An 18,312-nucleotide genomic window follows, 5' to 3' on the forward strand; every position below is an offset into this window, starting at 1 on the left:
TTTATAAAAAGTCTTAATATAAATGCTTGATAATGAAACAATTTCACAGCGATGGCACGATTTTATTGCTTTTAGCCAGGACTGGAAATTCACTATAAGGCAACACTCAGCAGCAAAGAAAACACGACTAATTATCATATTAAACGACATATTAAAATATTTCGCATTATATATGATTTCAGAAAATATGTCGCAACGGTGACTAATTTTTACATTTATTTGTAGCATAGAAAGTGTTATATTAAGGATGTTAAAATATAGATAAAATGCCTTTTTTTATCATGAGGCCCAGAATCATTGTTTTCCCAGGGCCTGGGTTCGCTCTCGGCGGCCCTGCATATATTATTGTAATTGATCTAACCGAAACATTAAACACAAATAATAATAAAAGTACTTGAAAAATAAATTATTTGTCTGATTCGACCTATTAATCGTTTTCATCCGTCACGGTAAAACTGGTGTACTCGTTCGCAAATCCCGGAGTTTAGGAAAAATAAGTATAAATTAAAACGCATAATTGCAATTAAATGGAAACGGCGCTTCCACAGCTTATATGGACGCTCCGTCATAGGAACATATCAGTGGCGTGCCGTCCATAGATGCGGTAGATTCAAAACGCCACCAGCATGAACGGTTGATGGCAAGCGACGTGTTTATAGTCGATCAACCGTGTATGCTGGTGGCATTTTGAATCGACTGCATATATGGAAGGCACGCCACTGGAACATACATAATTACCTATATTATACATTTAATAAATTTGGATATAATATACTATAAACAAATAATTTAATCACTCACTATGTTTAGTGTACCCTAAAATATTCACCATTAACATTTATATAATTAGGAGGTAAGTGGGTGTGGATATTACCTAATTTGACAACTTCGTTTCCTTTCGTATGAGCAAACGCTATACAGTTTGATTTTCTTTGAAATGTACATAGCCATCTTACGTTTCCGTTGGATAATGTACTTTGAACAGAATAGGTGTATTCATTGTGATATAGCAGATTCCTGTTATTTCTCGACTTGATTAGTTTAACTAAAATAAATAAATAATCATTAGGTACAGAAAACTGACTTTTAATTAGGAAATAAAATAAAATAAGTAATTTTTATTTTTTATTTAAAACAATGATTTTAATACAATTGAAATATTCTTCATAAGTGAAAATATAATATTATATTTAATTTTATTAATACAAACATATACATACATATATTATGATACTATTATTATCTAAGCAATAATATGAATATAATGAAATATTAAACATTAATTTATTAATATATATTATTATATAAAAATCTAAACTTAAACGATATGAAAGGAACAGTTTCTTATAGCTGAAATTGAACAGATTAACACAAAATGACAACGTATTAAGAAGCTGGGTTACCTTGAATGCTGTGCTCGAAGATGTTTCGGAACGCAAGACTAGAAATTCTCAAGAATAAAAGGTTTGTTTCCAGCACAGTAATTTGAAAAAATGCTTGTAAGTGTATAACTTTCTACACAAACAAATCTAAAGCTCATAATTTAAAAACGCTGGAATAAAAAATGATAATAACCCAACTAGCTCATATAGATGTACCTTAGATTCATCCATGGATTATTTTAATCATGAGAAGATATCTGAATTTCGAAAGCAAACAGATCTGTCCTGATCATATTTTTTACATTTAAATTTCAGATATTTAATATAATATCACCATAAAACTAAATATACTAATAATGCATGTTTTTTTTAAATAATAAATATATTCGTACATAAAAATTAGTTGTTAAGACCAAGTAGTATGTATGATTGTTAAGGCCAAGAAGAAGAAATATACGGCCAAAGAGCGGGAAATTAATTTTTCCGACTACATAAATACTGATTTCGCTTCGCTCGAAATCGGATTTGGTCCCAATCTCAATTTTATTATATTTTTGACTGTACTGAAATAACTGAATCTGAATGGGTATTTCTATAATAGTTTAACATTAATTATAACAATCATTATATATTTTTAAATAAATTAGATGCAGCTTTTAAGAGTTTTAACAAGTTCGCCATTCACATTTACATAATGGGGAGGTTCATGGTTGTGCATGTTGCCTAGTTTGATCACTTGATCTGTTTTCGTATGAGCATATCCTGAGCATCTATTAAATGTGCATATCCATCTTGTTTTTCCGCTAGTTGAACAGTATTGCTTTGAGTAAGTGAAGCCGTTGTGATATAGCATTAAGTTTCCGTTTCTTGATTTTATCAGTTTTACTGAAAAAAATATTAAAATTAATGTTAGTATTGAAAATGAAAACATATACTAATTATATATTGAAAAAAAGTTTAATATACAAAATATATGGGGTACCAAAATATGAACAAAACAATGCAGGTGCGAGGTGATCGAGAGTCACATTTATATGGTCTTTGTAGGAAATAAGACAAATAAAACCAATCATGTTAGTTGTTAGCTCCAACTCTTTGTGTGAATTTCAGTTTCAAGGTGGCCGTCTGATAATAGCAAAGTATAGTGACTGACACCCGGAATACATGGGTTGAAACTTTGTGTTTTTCTATCATGTCTGGAAGATCAAAATTAGTGATTATTATATAATTATATTTCCGACCGAACACCACATATTAGGCTGTCCTAGATTTTCCTAATTTTACGGAGGAATATCGTGATGATTAATTCAAATCTAGCTAGGAGAAAAATATGCGTGGTTATTGTGCAATCCTGGGTGTTCTGAAATTTCCATTTATGATGGTAACCATTGAGCCAAATTAATGTCGTTTTGCAGATTTTTAGTGCCTTTGTTAAAATTAGCAGTTTTGAGCATAAAAATAAATGGTAATATTCGGTATAAACAATAGCATATGTTCGATGCTGCCTTAAATTAAAAATGTATAGTATTAATCAGATTATTAAATCTTTATGGCTTAAAATAATGAAAAATATATAAAAAAAGAGAATCATAATATACTATAAAACAAAAAAATATTGAAGGGAGAGCAATAAAGCCTGATAGTTAGTTAAAAAGTTGATCAAAGACTTATTAACAATAAAATAAAACCGACGCTATTAAAAACGTTGTATAATATTAACGCAAGTGTATGTAATTAGGTGGCACCCAAAAACAAAAGTCATATCAGGATTAATTTAAAATTTAGTTTTTCAGTATTAAGCAAATCGTATAACAATTGCTATACACGTCGACGCAACTCTAGAGAATCGTGGGAATAAACAATTTGCAATATTTAAATTCATTTTTAAAAATGTAAACTATGAAATAGATTAGTGCCGAGTTTATTTTGATTTAATTTAGTTTGGACAGAAATTTATTATAGCAGACAAAATTAATTAATTAATATAGTACAAGCGAAATCTTGAGTAGAAAATAGTAGAAAATAAATAAAAAAATTACCCTTTATTTTAATTTTAAAATATTAAATTTATAACTATTAAAACATTGATGAAAAATGCAAGTATAAAAGTAAAATATTATATTTATTTTATTTAATACAAACATATTATATGTACAAATTATTTTATTTTAATATTAATTTATTTTATTTATTAAAATAATAATTGATAAAACATAATAATTAAATTAAAATATTAAAAGTATATGATATGAATAGGACCAGCTCCTCAAGGCTGACATTAAACAGATCTATGCACAATACCAGCGTATTAAGAAGCTGGATAAGCGAGTTGGCAAGTGTGAATATACTCTCCTTGAATGCTTTGCTCAAGGATGTTTCGGAATGTAAGGGTGAAATTTTTTTCCCCCTCTTTTTATAATAACAAAGCGAATCATAATCTAAAGCTCCCTAAATTAATTAATAATAAACTAACTTCCTCGTGTAGATATATCTATTTTCTTTGGATTTTATTAACCATGAGAGAATATTTGGCCTTAAATGGTTTTGTTGTTTCAAGTTTGCTACAGACTAAGGTCTTATAAAAGTTGGTCAAATATTTGGCAAAATATTATTGAAATTATGCAAGAATTTCCAAAGGTAAATACAAGATTCTTAGTGGACATGTTTATAGCTAGTTCATTTTCACTGGTAAGAAAGATCTGAAAAAAGACACGTCATGGCACTTTCCATGACGTGACAAAATAAACGGTTATCAGCAGCACATATACATATCTGTCTGCAAAGGTACGTTTGGTCGCTTTCAAACATTTTCATCAGCATGCAATAAAAAGTCTCTGATAGGGATTTTTATGTCAATTATGAATAATATATTTAACATTGGCACCAAGTTGGAACTCTGTGGAGATTCAGAAGGGTTTAAATCTTCTTTTGCAGATAGCCACCATAACTCACAAACTTCTAAAATCCACTTGAATTAATATATCAAAGGATTAGGAATTATTTAAAATAATTTACTGGTGCAGAGAGCAGTTTAAGAGATTCATTTTTTATGAATCCGGAATTCATAAAAAAGGTTGTTTAATTGTAGCAATGTCACCTGGATTCCGGTTGACATTGATACAATTTAACATATAAAGAAACAACAATGTTTCGAAAGCTTTTGATGAAAATCTAGTCTGATTTGACAACATCAAATCTGCTGTATCTTGACTTTAACTTATCTAAGCCATATTTAAAATACGTCGCAGGTTTTGTGACCGTACTGCAAAACATTCAGCTTGGATTAAGCAACGCGCATGGAGACAAATACTTCCCAGAACGCTTTGAGATTTTAAATTATAACTAGAGATCATTACGCTCTTTTTTTAATCCACGTTTATCTTTGATTTTTTTTATTTTCATAAAATGTAAATATATAATTTTTAATATAATATCATTTTAAAACTAAAATCAATAATATAATTATAATAAACTTACATATATATTATATTTCTTAAATAATAAAATATGTATCATACATAAAAGTTGATTGTTAAGACCAAGTCGTATGTTTGTTAAGGCCAAAAATTATTTTTCGACTACATAAATGCTGATTTTACTATCCTAAGAAACATATGTCCTAAATTACATTAATAATATATTTTTATCTGTAATTAAATAACAGAATTCGAGTACGAAATAAAAATATATTAATGATATTTTAACATTCAATTGGTAAAAAATAATTAAGTGCAACGTTTAAGAATTTTAACAAGTTCACCATTCACATTTACATAATGAGGAGGTTCATGATTGTGCATGTTGCCTATTTTGGTCACTTGACCTGTTTTTGTATGAGCGTATCCTGAGCATCTTTTAAACGTGCATATCCATCTTGTTTTTCCGCTAATTGAACAGTATTGCTTGGAGTAAGTAAAGCTGTTGTGATAAAGCATTAGGTTGCCGTTTCTTGATCTGATTAATTTTACTGAAAAAATATTAAAATAAATACGTTAGTATTGAAAATGAAGATAACATGATGATATACTATTATATATACCGCAAAAATCTTTAAAATATTATATTGTTTGATTGTATATTATTTAGCAAAATGTGTATAAAATAATGCAGGTGTGATGTGACCAAGCGTCACATTTATAATGGTCATTCGAGGAAGCTTGGACGAATGGGAGATACGACAAAAATGCTAATAGTGTTAGATTTTTGCTTCAACTATGCGTATGTTTCAATTTCAAGATGGCCATCCGATAATAGCATAGGATAATTATATGTTAAAAAGCACATAAATCAGTGGTATATTCGGTGATTAATACCCGAAAATTTCATGTTTTTAATTTTTTGCGTGTTTAGAAAATCGAAATTAGTGATTATTATATAATTATATTTCTGATTGAACACAACATATTAGGTTTTCCTAATTTTACAGTTGAATATAGTGTTGACTAATTTAAATCGAGCTATAAATTACGTATAAAAAATTCTAATAATGTGCTACAGCTTTTAAAAAATATCAAATATATGCTTTTCAAGACGTCTCGAAGCTTATAAAAGAAAGTAATTTTTGACTTTTAAAAATATGTGTGGCTATTGTGCAATCCCGGGTGTTCTAAAATGCCTATTTTTAATGGTAGTTGTTAAGCCATGTCATTTTGCAGATTTTCAATACCATTGTTAAAATTCCTAAAATAAAATGGATTATTGAGCATAAAAATAAGTTTGTAATAAGTGGGTCATATTATAATTTTTATTTGCAGTCGTTTTTAAATTAGATTATTTTACTTTTTCAATCCCTCTTTTAATACAATAAACATAATAATATTTTAAAATGTACGAAACACGATGCCCGACATGTTTCTTATCATATCATGCATATTTATGATTTATTAAAACGCTGTAAGTTGATTAATATGATAGCAATAGTTAAAAAATGAGTAGTGAGTTATACTAGCAAAAAGTAAGCTTTAAAAAAGAAAAACAGCCCTCAAAAGTTCTAGATACATAGCTTAGTGATATTAAACCATGTATATGAATTGACAAATATTACTTTACAAGATATTAGGCATTTAGATAATAATTTATTTCAAATGTTTCGATGTATTGTTTTCCATAAAAAAACATATTTTTTGCAAATAATTTAATGCTCATAATTTAAAGTAAAAATAATGAAACGTTTAGCATAAAAATCACACAAATTCAATGGTGCTTTTAGTTCAATGCGTATTATTGAAAAATCATAATATAAAAAAAGAGCAACAAAGTTTTTAGCAAACTATCAGAGAACTATCTACAATATAAAACCTACGTTAAAAATTTTTTGGAACAACGCTTTGGGAACACAAGCATGTGTGATTAAGTGGCATCCAAAAACCAAGCTAAAATGCGGGTTAATTAAAATTTTAGTTTTCCATTATAAAACAAATTATATAACAATTGCTATACACGTCGACGCGACTCTAGAGATTCGTGGGATCAAATAATTTTGTAATATTTGCATTCCTTGGTAGAAGATTTTTTCAAGAATCACTTTTAAACGTTCACTATCATATTATGTTAACTTAGGTGCTGAATTTAATTTAATTTTATTTAGTTTAGATAAAAGTTTATTATATCAAACAAAATTAATTGATTATTATAGTATAAAAGAAATCTCGAAATGTCAATATTTTTGAAAATATCTGAGAAGCACTCTTCTAGATATTTTATTATCAAAATTATACTCTGTTTAGGAATCACAGAGGACAGAATTTCATTATTTTATTAATACGTAGTATGCTTTTTTTACCTATCAATGCATTGTTTTTAGATGTATTTTTATTGCTTTTAAAAAAATGGAAAACGCGACTTATTACATCCTTATTATTTTTTTTATGAAATTGTCTAAAACTGTGAATACTATGTGTACTGAGATAAACTCTAAAGAGGTGCATATTTTAGAATAGTAGAAGTTATTAAGAAAAGACTTTTATAACGTGATTTATATTTTTTGTATTTAAATTTTTTATTTTGTGTATTCCATTTTATGAACGGCTCGTAAAATAAAGAAATTTTCTTACTTTAGGATGTATTTTCAGTATACACATAATCTTAATCTAAGACTAAAAATAGCAACTAAATACAGCAATTTAAAGAGATATATATTTACATTTAAATTTGTAAGATGTTTTATGTATTTTTCCTTAAATGTAACAATAGTTACGGATAATTTATAATGTTTCTTTTATTATTTAAATTCAAAAATTGTAAACAATGTAATTGGTTATGAAACAGTGTTGTGCATACTGCTATTTTACATATGTATATTTTTTTAATGAACTTTTATATATGTGGCTAACATAATAGTTTATAACTCACTGTCAATGAATTCTATATTTTTATTTGTTTTTTTCTTTCGAAAATTATGTGAAAATTGATTATACATTTATTTATTTTTAAATTAAAAATACTATATTATAAAAAATCCATGAAAATTAATTTTATAGATACAATTGATGACATTTTAAAATTATTTTTATATAAATTGTAAGTTTTATTTTATTTTGTAAGTAATAAAAAAATTTTGTAGTTTTGTATAAATTTATATATAAAATACTATTTACATTTTCAAGTTAGATACAACACATATATTCTATACATTAAAATGAACACTAAATTATGGAATGGACACATATCATTATTCGGGTTTTATGTCGCAACAATATTGTAAACAGTACTGTCAAACCATTAAATGCATATATATTGTCGGTATCGTTTAATCTATACGATTCCAAGCATCAAACTAAATTATAATTTAAAAAAAAAACGATATTGAAACTGAAGTAAAAGTAAGTGGGTTCTGTGGTGCGTAAATGTATAAACGAAAATTATGCTTAGCGAAAATTACAAACAACAAAAATTCTGGTCATAATATAATCAATTTATATTAACATATGTATATTTATGAATACGTAAATATATATAAAAAATAATGTCTGTGTATATAACACATGTTATTAAAAATTTAATTTAAAAATATCATGTTTTAACGAGCATACCTGTCACCATTCTGGTCTCAGCGCTCCTTGACCGTGATAGCGGACTCCTAAAAGTTTTCCCACATTTGCAACCTGGGGACGTGCTAATACAAAAATATAAATACGATACTCTAGGGCACTCTAAGGCTTGCAGCCGAAAATCAGCGAGTATTGACGGGTTGTCGATACCGTGAATATAACACAACTTTCAGATAACCATAAAACGATTCACTGATTATTACGCAAACATAAATTGCGCAGAGCGAAAATTTTAAACAACAAAAATTCTGATCATATATGATCAATATAAACATATATGTATGTTGAAGAATACATAATATGTTTCTTTATATTAAAAATATCATGTTTAAAATATATTTTACATTTATATTAGTAATTTACATTGGTATGATACACTTACATTTCCTATAATTAAAAACATTTTTTTACTTAAAAATGGATTTGGAATTAAAAGTAAAATATATTTAATCAGAATTTTCGATGTGTCGAGTTTTCGTGTGCGCAATAATCCGAACACCAATTAAATGTCAAGTTATTCAGTCTTCAGAGTATTGTTATATAGTTTTAATTAATTAAGCATAATTACAATACTAGGGTTATGGACCACCGATCCGTACATACTTGCCGTTCAAGTACAAATATTTAGCTGGGTGATGGTTGTGAATGTTGCCTATTTTTTTAACAATGTTTTCACCGACTGTGTGAACGTATGCGGTACAATGCGTTTTACCCCAGATGGAACAGCACCATCTAACTCTTCCGTTGGCTAGGATGTTTTTTTTGCTGTAAGTATACTCTTTGAAAATTAATAAAGGTTTGCCTCTTCTTGATAGAATTAGTTCGCCTGAAAAAAATAGATTTTAATGTATGTAAAAAAAATGATTTAGTCTAGCAGTACCCTAGATTAGTTTTTTTGCCTTACACATTTAAGACTTTGCTCATATACACAACATTTAATTCATTACCCTGTAAAATATTTAATTATCTAAGTTAAGCTTCAGCAACCGCACGTCCGCAAGCTGCGTTACCTCACGACAGTGAGAGACCGACAGCTTTTCTATAATAAAAGGTACGAAACACGATGCCCGACAGAAATTTTTATCTTATATAATTATGATCTGATTAATATTTTTTATTTCTTAAAAAGCATTAAGCGCAATAATAAGATAATTTAATTAAATAATGATTTATGAGTTACATTAATATAAAAAATGATGTACTAATTATATTTTTTATGTTTACTATATATATTTATTGTATTTAATTTTATTTTAATATTATGCATATATGATACATAAGTGTAAGTGTGTTTTGTGGTTGTTATGTTAATAATAAATACATAATATTTGCTGCAATGGATTGTATTGGACACTCAGACATACATATATACAGTAGCATGCAAAAAATTACATACCCGAAATCATTTACATATATTTACTTATTCTTTAAAGTTGATATTCTCTCATTCAAAATAAGCATAATATTAAAAAAACAGCTTCCAAGAAAAAAATAAATAAAGGCGAATTGTTGGTAGAAATTTTTATGAGTCGATAAGTTTGGTTTTGTAAACCATTTTTCAAACCAGATGATACATTTTGAACTTTATAAAAATAATTATAAATGTATATATTTTGAGCGTCTTAATTTTTTAAAAACTTTCATTGTTGATTAAGTCATCTTTTAAGTCTTCGCTGACTTAAAAACGTTTATAATAATCATAGACCACTTTATTGAATTATTTAGACCTCTTTAATAAACCTTTCATTTTATTTTTAAACGAATAATTATATAAACTCTAAAGCGTTTTATTTCTATGTTAAAAGAAATCCTCGGGAAAATACCTTGATTTAATTGCATATATGATGCAATAGTGTGAAGGAAAATGGTGTAACATAACATAACTTTCGCTCGTCCGCGTGTTAAGTGACGAGAGTGAATAAGAAGAAGTGGGCGTGCGGAACGCATGTAATGCACGCTCTTATCTCTTACTCACTCCCGTCACTTGACACGCGAGCGAGCGAAAGGAAATGTATCTCACCGTATGCGCCTGAATTTTAGTAACAACCAATGATTAAAGGTCAGTTATAGCAAAATATAAATGAAACTAATAATTTTCATTGTGCGTTTATTTATTAATTTTATATAAATTAAGTAATAAAATTGTAATTTAATAATAAAACATAGCTTAAATCAATTTATAACTTTACATAACGACCATTTATATATAGGTATTTAGGCGGTGCATGATTGTGGGTGTTACCTATTTTAACAATATTAATGCCTTCTGTGTGTGCATATGCTTTACATGCTTTTCCGGTGGAACAACACCAACTCATTCCACCGTTTGCTAGTTTATTTCTTTTACTATAAGTATAGTCTTTAAACATTAACAGATTATTTCCTTGTCTCGATAGGATTATTTTTGCTAGAAAATTAAAGAAAAATAACAATTAATACTTCGCTTTACATTATACCTAAATTAATATATGTATTAAAACGTAAATGTATACAATACTGATCTTATTTGTTTATTTTATTATTTTAATAGTATTAAACATTAAAAAAGCCTTTTGGCAAAAAAATATACCCGAAACCAAATATTAATCAAAAAATTAAATTTATAATGTATTTTTAAATTAACTTTTTTTTAAATATGTATAATAAGAGTACATAATAAAACAGCAACAATGTTTTTTGTTAAAGATAATATTAACATCTATCTACAATAAGCTCTAATTTTATAACTGTTGTTTATACATAATTTTTGCTGTGACGAAATAGTCAATTATTATAATATTCATATTGTATTTTCTTATATAAAAAGTCATGTGCTGTGTAATTAATAAAAATAACAAGAGCTATATAAAAATTATTACGAATTAAATATTACACAAGCATTATGGTTTTTCGATTAGGTGGATCGTGATTGTGATAGTTGGCTATTTTAATAATTTGATCGCCTATTGTATGTACATATGCTCTGCATGCTGTTCTATTCCAGGTAGAGCAATGCCAGCAAACTCTATTATTTACTAGGTCTCGCTTTTTGTTGTAGGTGTATTTTCTCAGCAGTAAAATAGGATAGCCTTTATTAGAACGAATCAGGGTCACTAAAAAATAAAAAAAAAACATTAAAACTTCGCTGTACATTGAATAAAAAACAAACGTAATATTTGTAACGCGCTTCATCGCACAGATTTCGTAACCGAATTGGGTGTTTTATTTCATCAGCATGTCCTACAGAGGACTAACCCTAACATTAATGATATAATATGTTTATTTTTTAGGGGATCAAAATAAACCCGCTTAGCATTTGGCAAAGATGCTAGGCATCATTCATATAAAGAGGCTTTTCGCGAACACATAATGGACTGCAATTCTAGCGGCTCTCAAAGACAGGTAATTAAATGCATATAATTTGAACATAATTTATTATATAATATATAACTTTACACTTTTACGTATTTACCGTTAACTTTTACATAATTAGACGGGTCGTGATTGTGAAAGTGGCCCATTTTAATAATTCGATTACCGTTACTATGTGTATATGCTTTACAAGATGTTTTGATAAAAGTAGAACAAGACCAACTCACAGCGCCATTTGATAATCGAGCTCTCTTTCTGTAAGTATATTTATTGAACCATAATAAGTCTTTTCCTTTTTTCGATCGGATTATCATTGCTAGAAAAATTATAATAATAATATATATTAAAAAATGTAAAAATTACTATGATGTAATTTAAATATATATGTATTTAATTAGTAATAAAAAAATCTTACAATAATTATTAAAAATATTTATTACTTTGCACTCTTACATATTTGTTCTGGTCGTGATTGTGATATATTGACATATTTATAACTTTTGGGTTTTTAACTTATTTTTTTTTTCAATTTGCCGTTTATTGTTACATATTTGGGCGGGTCGTGATTGTGATAGTGAAACACTTGAACACTTTTGTCGCCATTTGTGTGAACATATGCTTTACAATCTGATTTACGCCATGTAGAACAAGTCCAACAAGCTAAGTTGTTTGCTAATTTTCTTTTCAATCTATACGTATAGTTTTTGTACCGTAATAATGGATGGCCTCGTTGTGATAGTATTATCGTAACTAAAAAAATATGCATATTAAAAACTAATAAAAATATATAACGTATTAAAAAAAATTGGCCCGGCGCGTGATGTTTTTCTAGTGTGTGCAATGAATGTTTTAATAAAAACAAACAAACAAAGATTACATATTCATGTGTCAGTTATGCTGTTACTAAAAATAAATTTGACTTCTTAAATTACTGTTTAAACATAATAATAATATTTTAAAATGTATGTATCTAATAAATATTTCTGAGCTTTTATAACGTTTAAAAATGGGTAACATAAAAGCAAGACTTTGAGCAGCGGCTATTGAGCCAAAGCTCAATGGCACCCCGACAAAGCCGCGCAGGACAAACCCGCGCCGACAAAGCCGCACCGTCATAGCCGCGCAATACATCTCGCGCAATAAAAATAAAGATAAGTAAAAAGTATATTTATTTATTATTATTGCAATATTAAAATGAAACAAATAAAAATCATAAAAAAATAAGGAAATGAAGTAAAGAGAATATTTATAAAGCAAAAAACATTAAAACTAATAGGTAGGATATATTTAAGCATAGTATTATTAGATAATAATCACATTTAAATTTCTAAATTATGTGCAAAACCTTCTTAAATACTCTAACTTATTCATATTACTATATAAAGGCATAAATGCCTGCAGTCTTTGCATTTTGAAGCATTTGGTCGCCTGAAGCCTGCCTTGTATCTCTCTACTATGATTTCAAAGTGATCTTGTTTCTGTATGAAATGTTCACATATTTTATGTACTGAAAGATGGATACCATTAATTGTTTGTTGGAATGAACGGTGCCACGCTTCTACCGAATTATTGGTGCGAGGAAGGTTTTCAATCTCTTATATTCCATATATGAATTGGAAACCTCGGAGGCGCGCGTCAGTTTCTTCTTAAACGGCCAATGTAGTTGTCTTCCCAGTAATCTAATAATTGCGTCATCAGAGTTGATTTGGATCTGCCGCGTGATTATGCACTGTGACAACAGTAACTACAGCATCTCGGCTTATCTTCACACGTCCAGAACAATCTTTTCTTGGACATCTCCAAGACGCGCCTCCATCAGTCAGTATCTTGTCTTTGCGATACCGATATCCGTAATGCAAAATATGATTTTTGTCCATCTGTGATTTAACTTCTTCCATGACTAAAATAAACAATAATTACTTATTGGTAAAATATATAATATTTTATTAAATTTACCATACCTTTTGTTAATTAAACCAAAGCACAAATAGTTTACTGACTTAAGCTGTTATTGGAAGTCAACTAAATGTTTATCAAACTTCATTGCCCTTTTATAGAGAAAAGTTGAAAGGTTTATGAAAGTACCAAATATTCGCAAATTTGTTAATAATAAAAAGCTAGAAAGTACAATATGTGCTCCATTTTGTAATCACTTACAGTCCTAATCAAAAAAGTTGTTAATAATCGAAAATATATTAATAGTACCTAAACATATTGCCGCAATTATGTTGCAATAAATATCATAAACATTTAATTAAAACTAAATTTCATAATAAATGTGGACCTCAAATTTCATTTGGGCGGGCCTGTTATCGTAATTATATCACTAGTGATAGAGCTGTCATCAAAACAAAATAATTAGAATTAAAAAAATCATTTTATTTCATTTTATTCAATTTTATAATTTTCGTCGGCGCGGCTTGTCGGTGTTGTATTGCGCGGGATTGTCTTGCGCGGCTATGTCAGCGCGGGATTGTCCGGCGCGGCTTTGTCGGGTCCCCGATAATTACACAGCCATATCTATAGCAATTAAAAGTCGACAAACAAAATAAGGAAAAAATAATATATTTTACCATATAAATTACAGAAATTTTTCACATTTCTTAGTTAATATTGTGCTGCTGTGGACTTTTAAAATAGCTATTTTTTTATACATATATTTAAAATTAATACGATTAATATAAGTCTGTCTCAAATAAATTTCTTATGTCAAATGTGTAGTTTTTTGGCAGTAGAAATAAATAAAATAAAAATATTGAGTTTAAAATACTAAATTCTCTAAAATAGTTAGTCTTAGTATTTTCTAAAAAACATATAATAAAAAGTAACAAGAGTATTTATTTTATTCAAAAATGAATATACTCTATTTGCGTTAACACAGTCAGTTCAAGAGCTAGCCATTGATAAATGGCCCATACCATTAGTTCTAAAGCACACGATACGGATATACGTTCGATATAATTATCATTACTCTAATTGATTGATAAATATAAAAAAAATATAGTAATGATTTTAATGTAAAGCATTCCATTTCAACGCAAGCTGGCCAAAGGGTTCGGCCCTTAGGGACCGAGGATTAAAGCTGAAACTGAGGCATCACAAAAAGTGACGTAACAAGGATGAAGCGCACGAAATGCAATGCAAGTGCAACGCAGGTAGTCAGGAGAGCGTTTCCAAGAACGCTCGGGAGAAACACTACTAAGCTCTAACAAATAACGTAGTACTACAGAAGGTGGATCCCGCTCATCTGGCCGTCAAAAGCTGGATGCCGCCCATTGGGTTGGACTCGTAGGGTCCAAGTACCGGTAACGGCAGTGGTTTACGCAATGGATGCAAAAAGTAGTCACTCACCACCGCTCGGAAAATAACGAACACACCCCTCAAGGATAGAATCCAGAAAGTATTTGTTATATTATTATTTTGCATTATATAATAATTTACATTTTTATTTCATTTGTTTTTCTTCTATTTTATCCATTTATTCAAACCGCTTTTTCTGTTACGTCTGTCACACATATTTTGCTATTTATTATAAAACCAAACATTAATTAATACATATGTTATAACACTATTGCTAATATAATTTTAACATATGCTAATATAATTATAACATTTTGTTTCCACCAAGTTAAGATTCGAGCAAATAAAAATGATTAATTGATTTAAAATTTAATCGTTCTGGGTACTATTTCAAGTCGGTTATAATATCGAATGAGATACACGATAATCCCTCTATTAATGGCAGAAATGAACGTTCTTTAATTTGTTGAAAAATACTCTAAATATATGTATATTTTCGTCCCCCGCAAAATCTTTGTACTGAAATTCAAAAGGCATTCGAATATCAAATATTTTTTTATGCGATCAGAAAAATTCTTGTCTCTATTTTTTTACTATATTAAAAAAACTGCAGCAATAAAATTATTTGGAAGAATAAGTGTATTTTTATCCTCACTAAAGATTTTAATTACTACTAAAATTACTAACATATTCCAACAAAGTAGTTATAGAAGACTAAATTACAAATAAAATGTATGTTTGATCTTACTATAAATTTTAATGACTGCTAGCATTTAATGACTAATAAAACTATTGACTACTACTCTAATAATATCAGCATAAAATAGCCACAACAACAACACATTAATAAAGCCGTCAAAAACAGTCGTAGCAACTGTTAATTATAGAATACAATTAAAGGAGTACAAAAAAAACATTTGAGCCGATCCTTGCGCGTGTTTAGAGAAAACGTCAAAATAATTACACTCAGCTTAACAAGTGCACAATCCTCAACGAAGTAAATTGCAAAAACACCGACTAAAGAACCGCATCAGTTGAAAACACGAATTCCAGCACATTTTTAAAGTGGAATTCCGTTGCAAATATAGAGTAACCTCTCCCCCACTATTTAGATGAAATCACATAAATAAATGAAAGAATCTCAGCTTTTCCAAAAGTGACATTAAGTAAATATAAATCCAATACGCTTTTTTTGATAATCGTAAATTTGCTGGAAATATAAAAACATTATTAAAAAGTCATGTAAAATGTTATATAAAATAATGTGCAATAACTCACCAATCGCAGCTAAAATTTTGGGTTTTTGCAAAATATAAGATGCTTTAATAAAATTATTATAATATTGTGTAAAAACATTTTTATTGTTCAGTTTAAAATAATAAAATTAATACGTAGAAATCAAAAATATAAAAAAGAACGAATTTTTTAATTACACTTTTTTAATAACATAGAGAAATATAAAATAAAAAATATGTTTAATAGCTTATTTTTTAATTTAATAAGAAACAAAAATAAATAGAGTACTCAAAGTAAATAAATACTAATTAAGAGTAAAAAATAAAATTAATAAAAATAATTATTAAGCAGAAAACGTATATAATCAATTTCTAAATACAGTGAAATCTCTTTATAGCGAAGCTTACGGAACCGAAGAAAAAAATTCTTTATACTGAAAATTCGTTTATTTGAATGTAAGGAAGATGATATATTTTTATTTTATTTTTATTTGGCATATTACTACATCAAAATAACCTCTCATAAGGATACTGTATGGAACACAATAAAATTTGTTAAAAAAATGTTTTATAAAAAAGTTTGAGGGTCAGCAAAATGTAATTTTTAAATTTGGATTAAAATATTTCGTTATACTGAGACCAGTCTTCGTTACAATGAAAACATTTATTTAAAGTTTTTTTGGGACAAATTGAAGATTATTTCGTTATTTCGGAAATTTCGTTATTTCGGTATTCGTTACACAGAGATTTCATCGTATCAGGGTGAAAAAAAGGTTTAGATAGTTTTCTTATTGAAATAATTAAGCCTAAAAGTTTATCATCACTCTCTACCACAGATTTATGATAGGATATGTAGGAATTGATTTTTAAAGGTATATAAATATACAAAACAATATTATGCCACCAATGAGAACTTAAAGTAACACTATACTTTCACATACACTCCGTTTATATTTATGTATTTTGGAGGTTTATGGTAATGTGTGTTGCCCATTTTAACTATTTGTTCTCCTTCTGTATGGACAAACGCGTTACATCCTATACTACTAATAGAAGAACATTGCCACCTCGTTCTTCCCTTCACTAAGTTTGAGTGTTTGTTGTATGTATATTCGTTGAGCACTAATATATGTCCGCCGCTCCTTGTCGGAATTAGTTTCGCTGAAAGGATATAATAAATTGTTAGAATTTTATTTTACATAAAACATTTTAAAATTATTTGACAAGATCGACTTATTCTTATAAAATTTTGATGCAATTGACATGTTGATCCCACGAATTAAATAAAAACAATAAAAAAGGAACATTTTTAACATAAATATATTTATTTAATAAAACAAGAGATAACATTTCAATACCTTAGCGATATTCTTAACTTACGGGACAAAAAATGTTATAATATAAATATATAGCAAAAAAATATATTATTGTACATATTTAAAAGAATAATATAGACAATAATCTATATAAAAAATTTAAAGATAAATCAATGTTGATTATAGTACTAATAAATGAGTCAAATGTGACATACAAATTTATTATACGGTTATACTGTCCTTAAATTGGTATTATTGTAAGATATAGTTTAAAGAATGACCAACCCGTGGCAGTACGAATAAGGCATGCAGCACAAAGGCACAACAGTAGCTTAACATTTTTACCGCACTTGCAATATGCACCATATGCATTTTGTCATGTGTTGTAAAATTATGGCTTTCTTGAAATCTACATAATTAATGCGTTTGAAACCTGCTTAATGATTTTTAAATAAAACGCGAGATGAGAACACACAGAACAAGAAATCGCTACAGACGTTTAAAAACATAAATAAAGGATCTTCAATAAGACCCGTTAAAGTAAAGCAGCTAACGTTCAAATAATAAAAACTAACGATTGTAGTCATATTTCTGTATCAGTTTGTCACGTATGAACAATATAAAAATACCATATTTTGAATAAATAAAAATAAAATAAAACAGTATTTTTTAAATAATT

General features: G+C 27.9%; 1 protein-coding gene across 29 annotated transcripts in view; it reads right to left on the minus strand.

Moving 5' to 3' along the window:
* Window positions 1-18,312, minus strand: part of LOC148234762 (uncharacterized) — a 564,675-nt gene that overhangs the window by 60,067 nt on the left and 486,296 nt on the right. Inside the window, exon 5 of one of the 29 annotated variants that reach the window (XM_088187159.1) lies at window positions 1,929-2,267. The exons of 26 other annotated variants lie outside the window; for them this stretch is intronic. In XM_088187159.1, coding sequence (XP_088043285.1) covers window positions 2,026-2,267 — 242 coding nt within the window. In that variant the 3' untranslated portion in view covers window positions 1,929-2,025. Of the gene's footprint in view, window positions 1-1,928; window positions 2,268-3,485; window positions 5,350-16,427; window positions 17,479-18,312 lie in introns of those variants that run through there. 2 more of the 29 variants (XM_088187160.1, XM_088187163.1) reach the window with 2 other exon arrangements.

This window comes from Plectrocnemia conspersa, unplaced genomic scaffold, assembly GCF_051122295.1.
Source record: "Plectrocnemia conspersa isolate PC_06_02 unplaced genomic scaffold, ASM5112229v1 ptg000005l, whole genome shotgun sequence".
NCBI lineage: Eukaryota > Metazoa > Arthropoda > Insecta > Trichoptera > Polycentropodidae > Plectrocnemia > Plectrocnemia conspersa.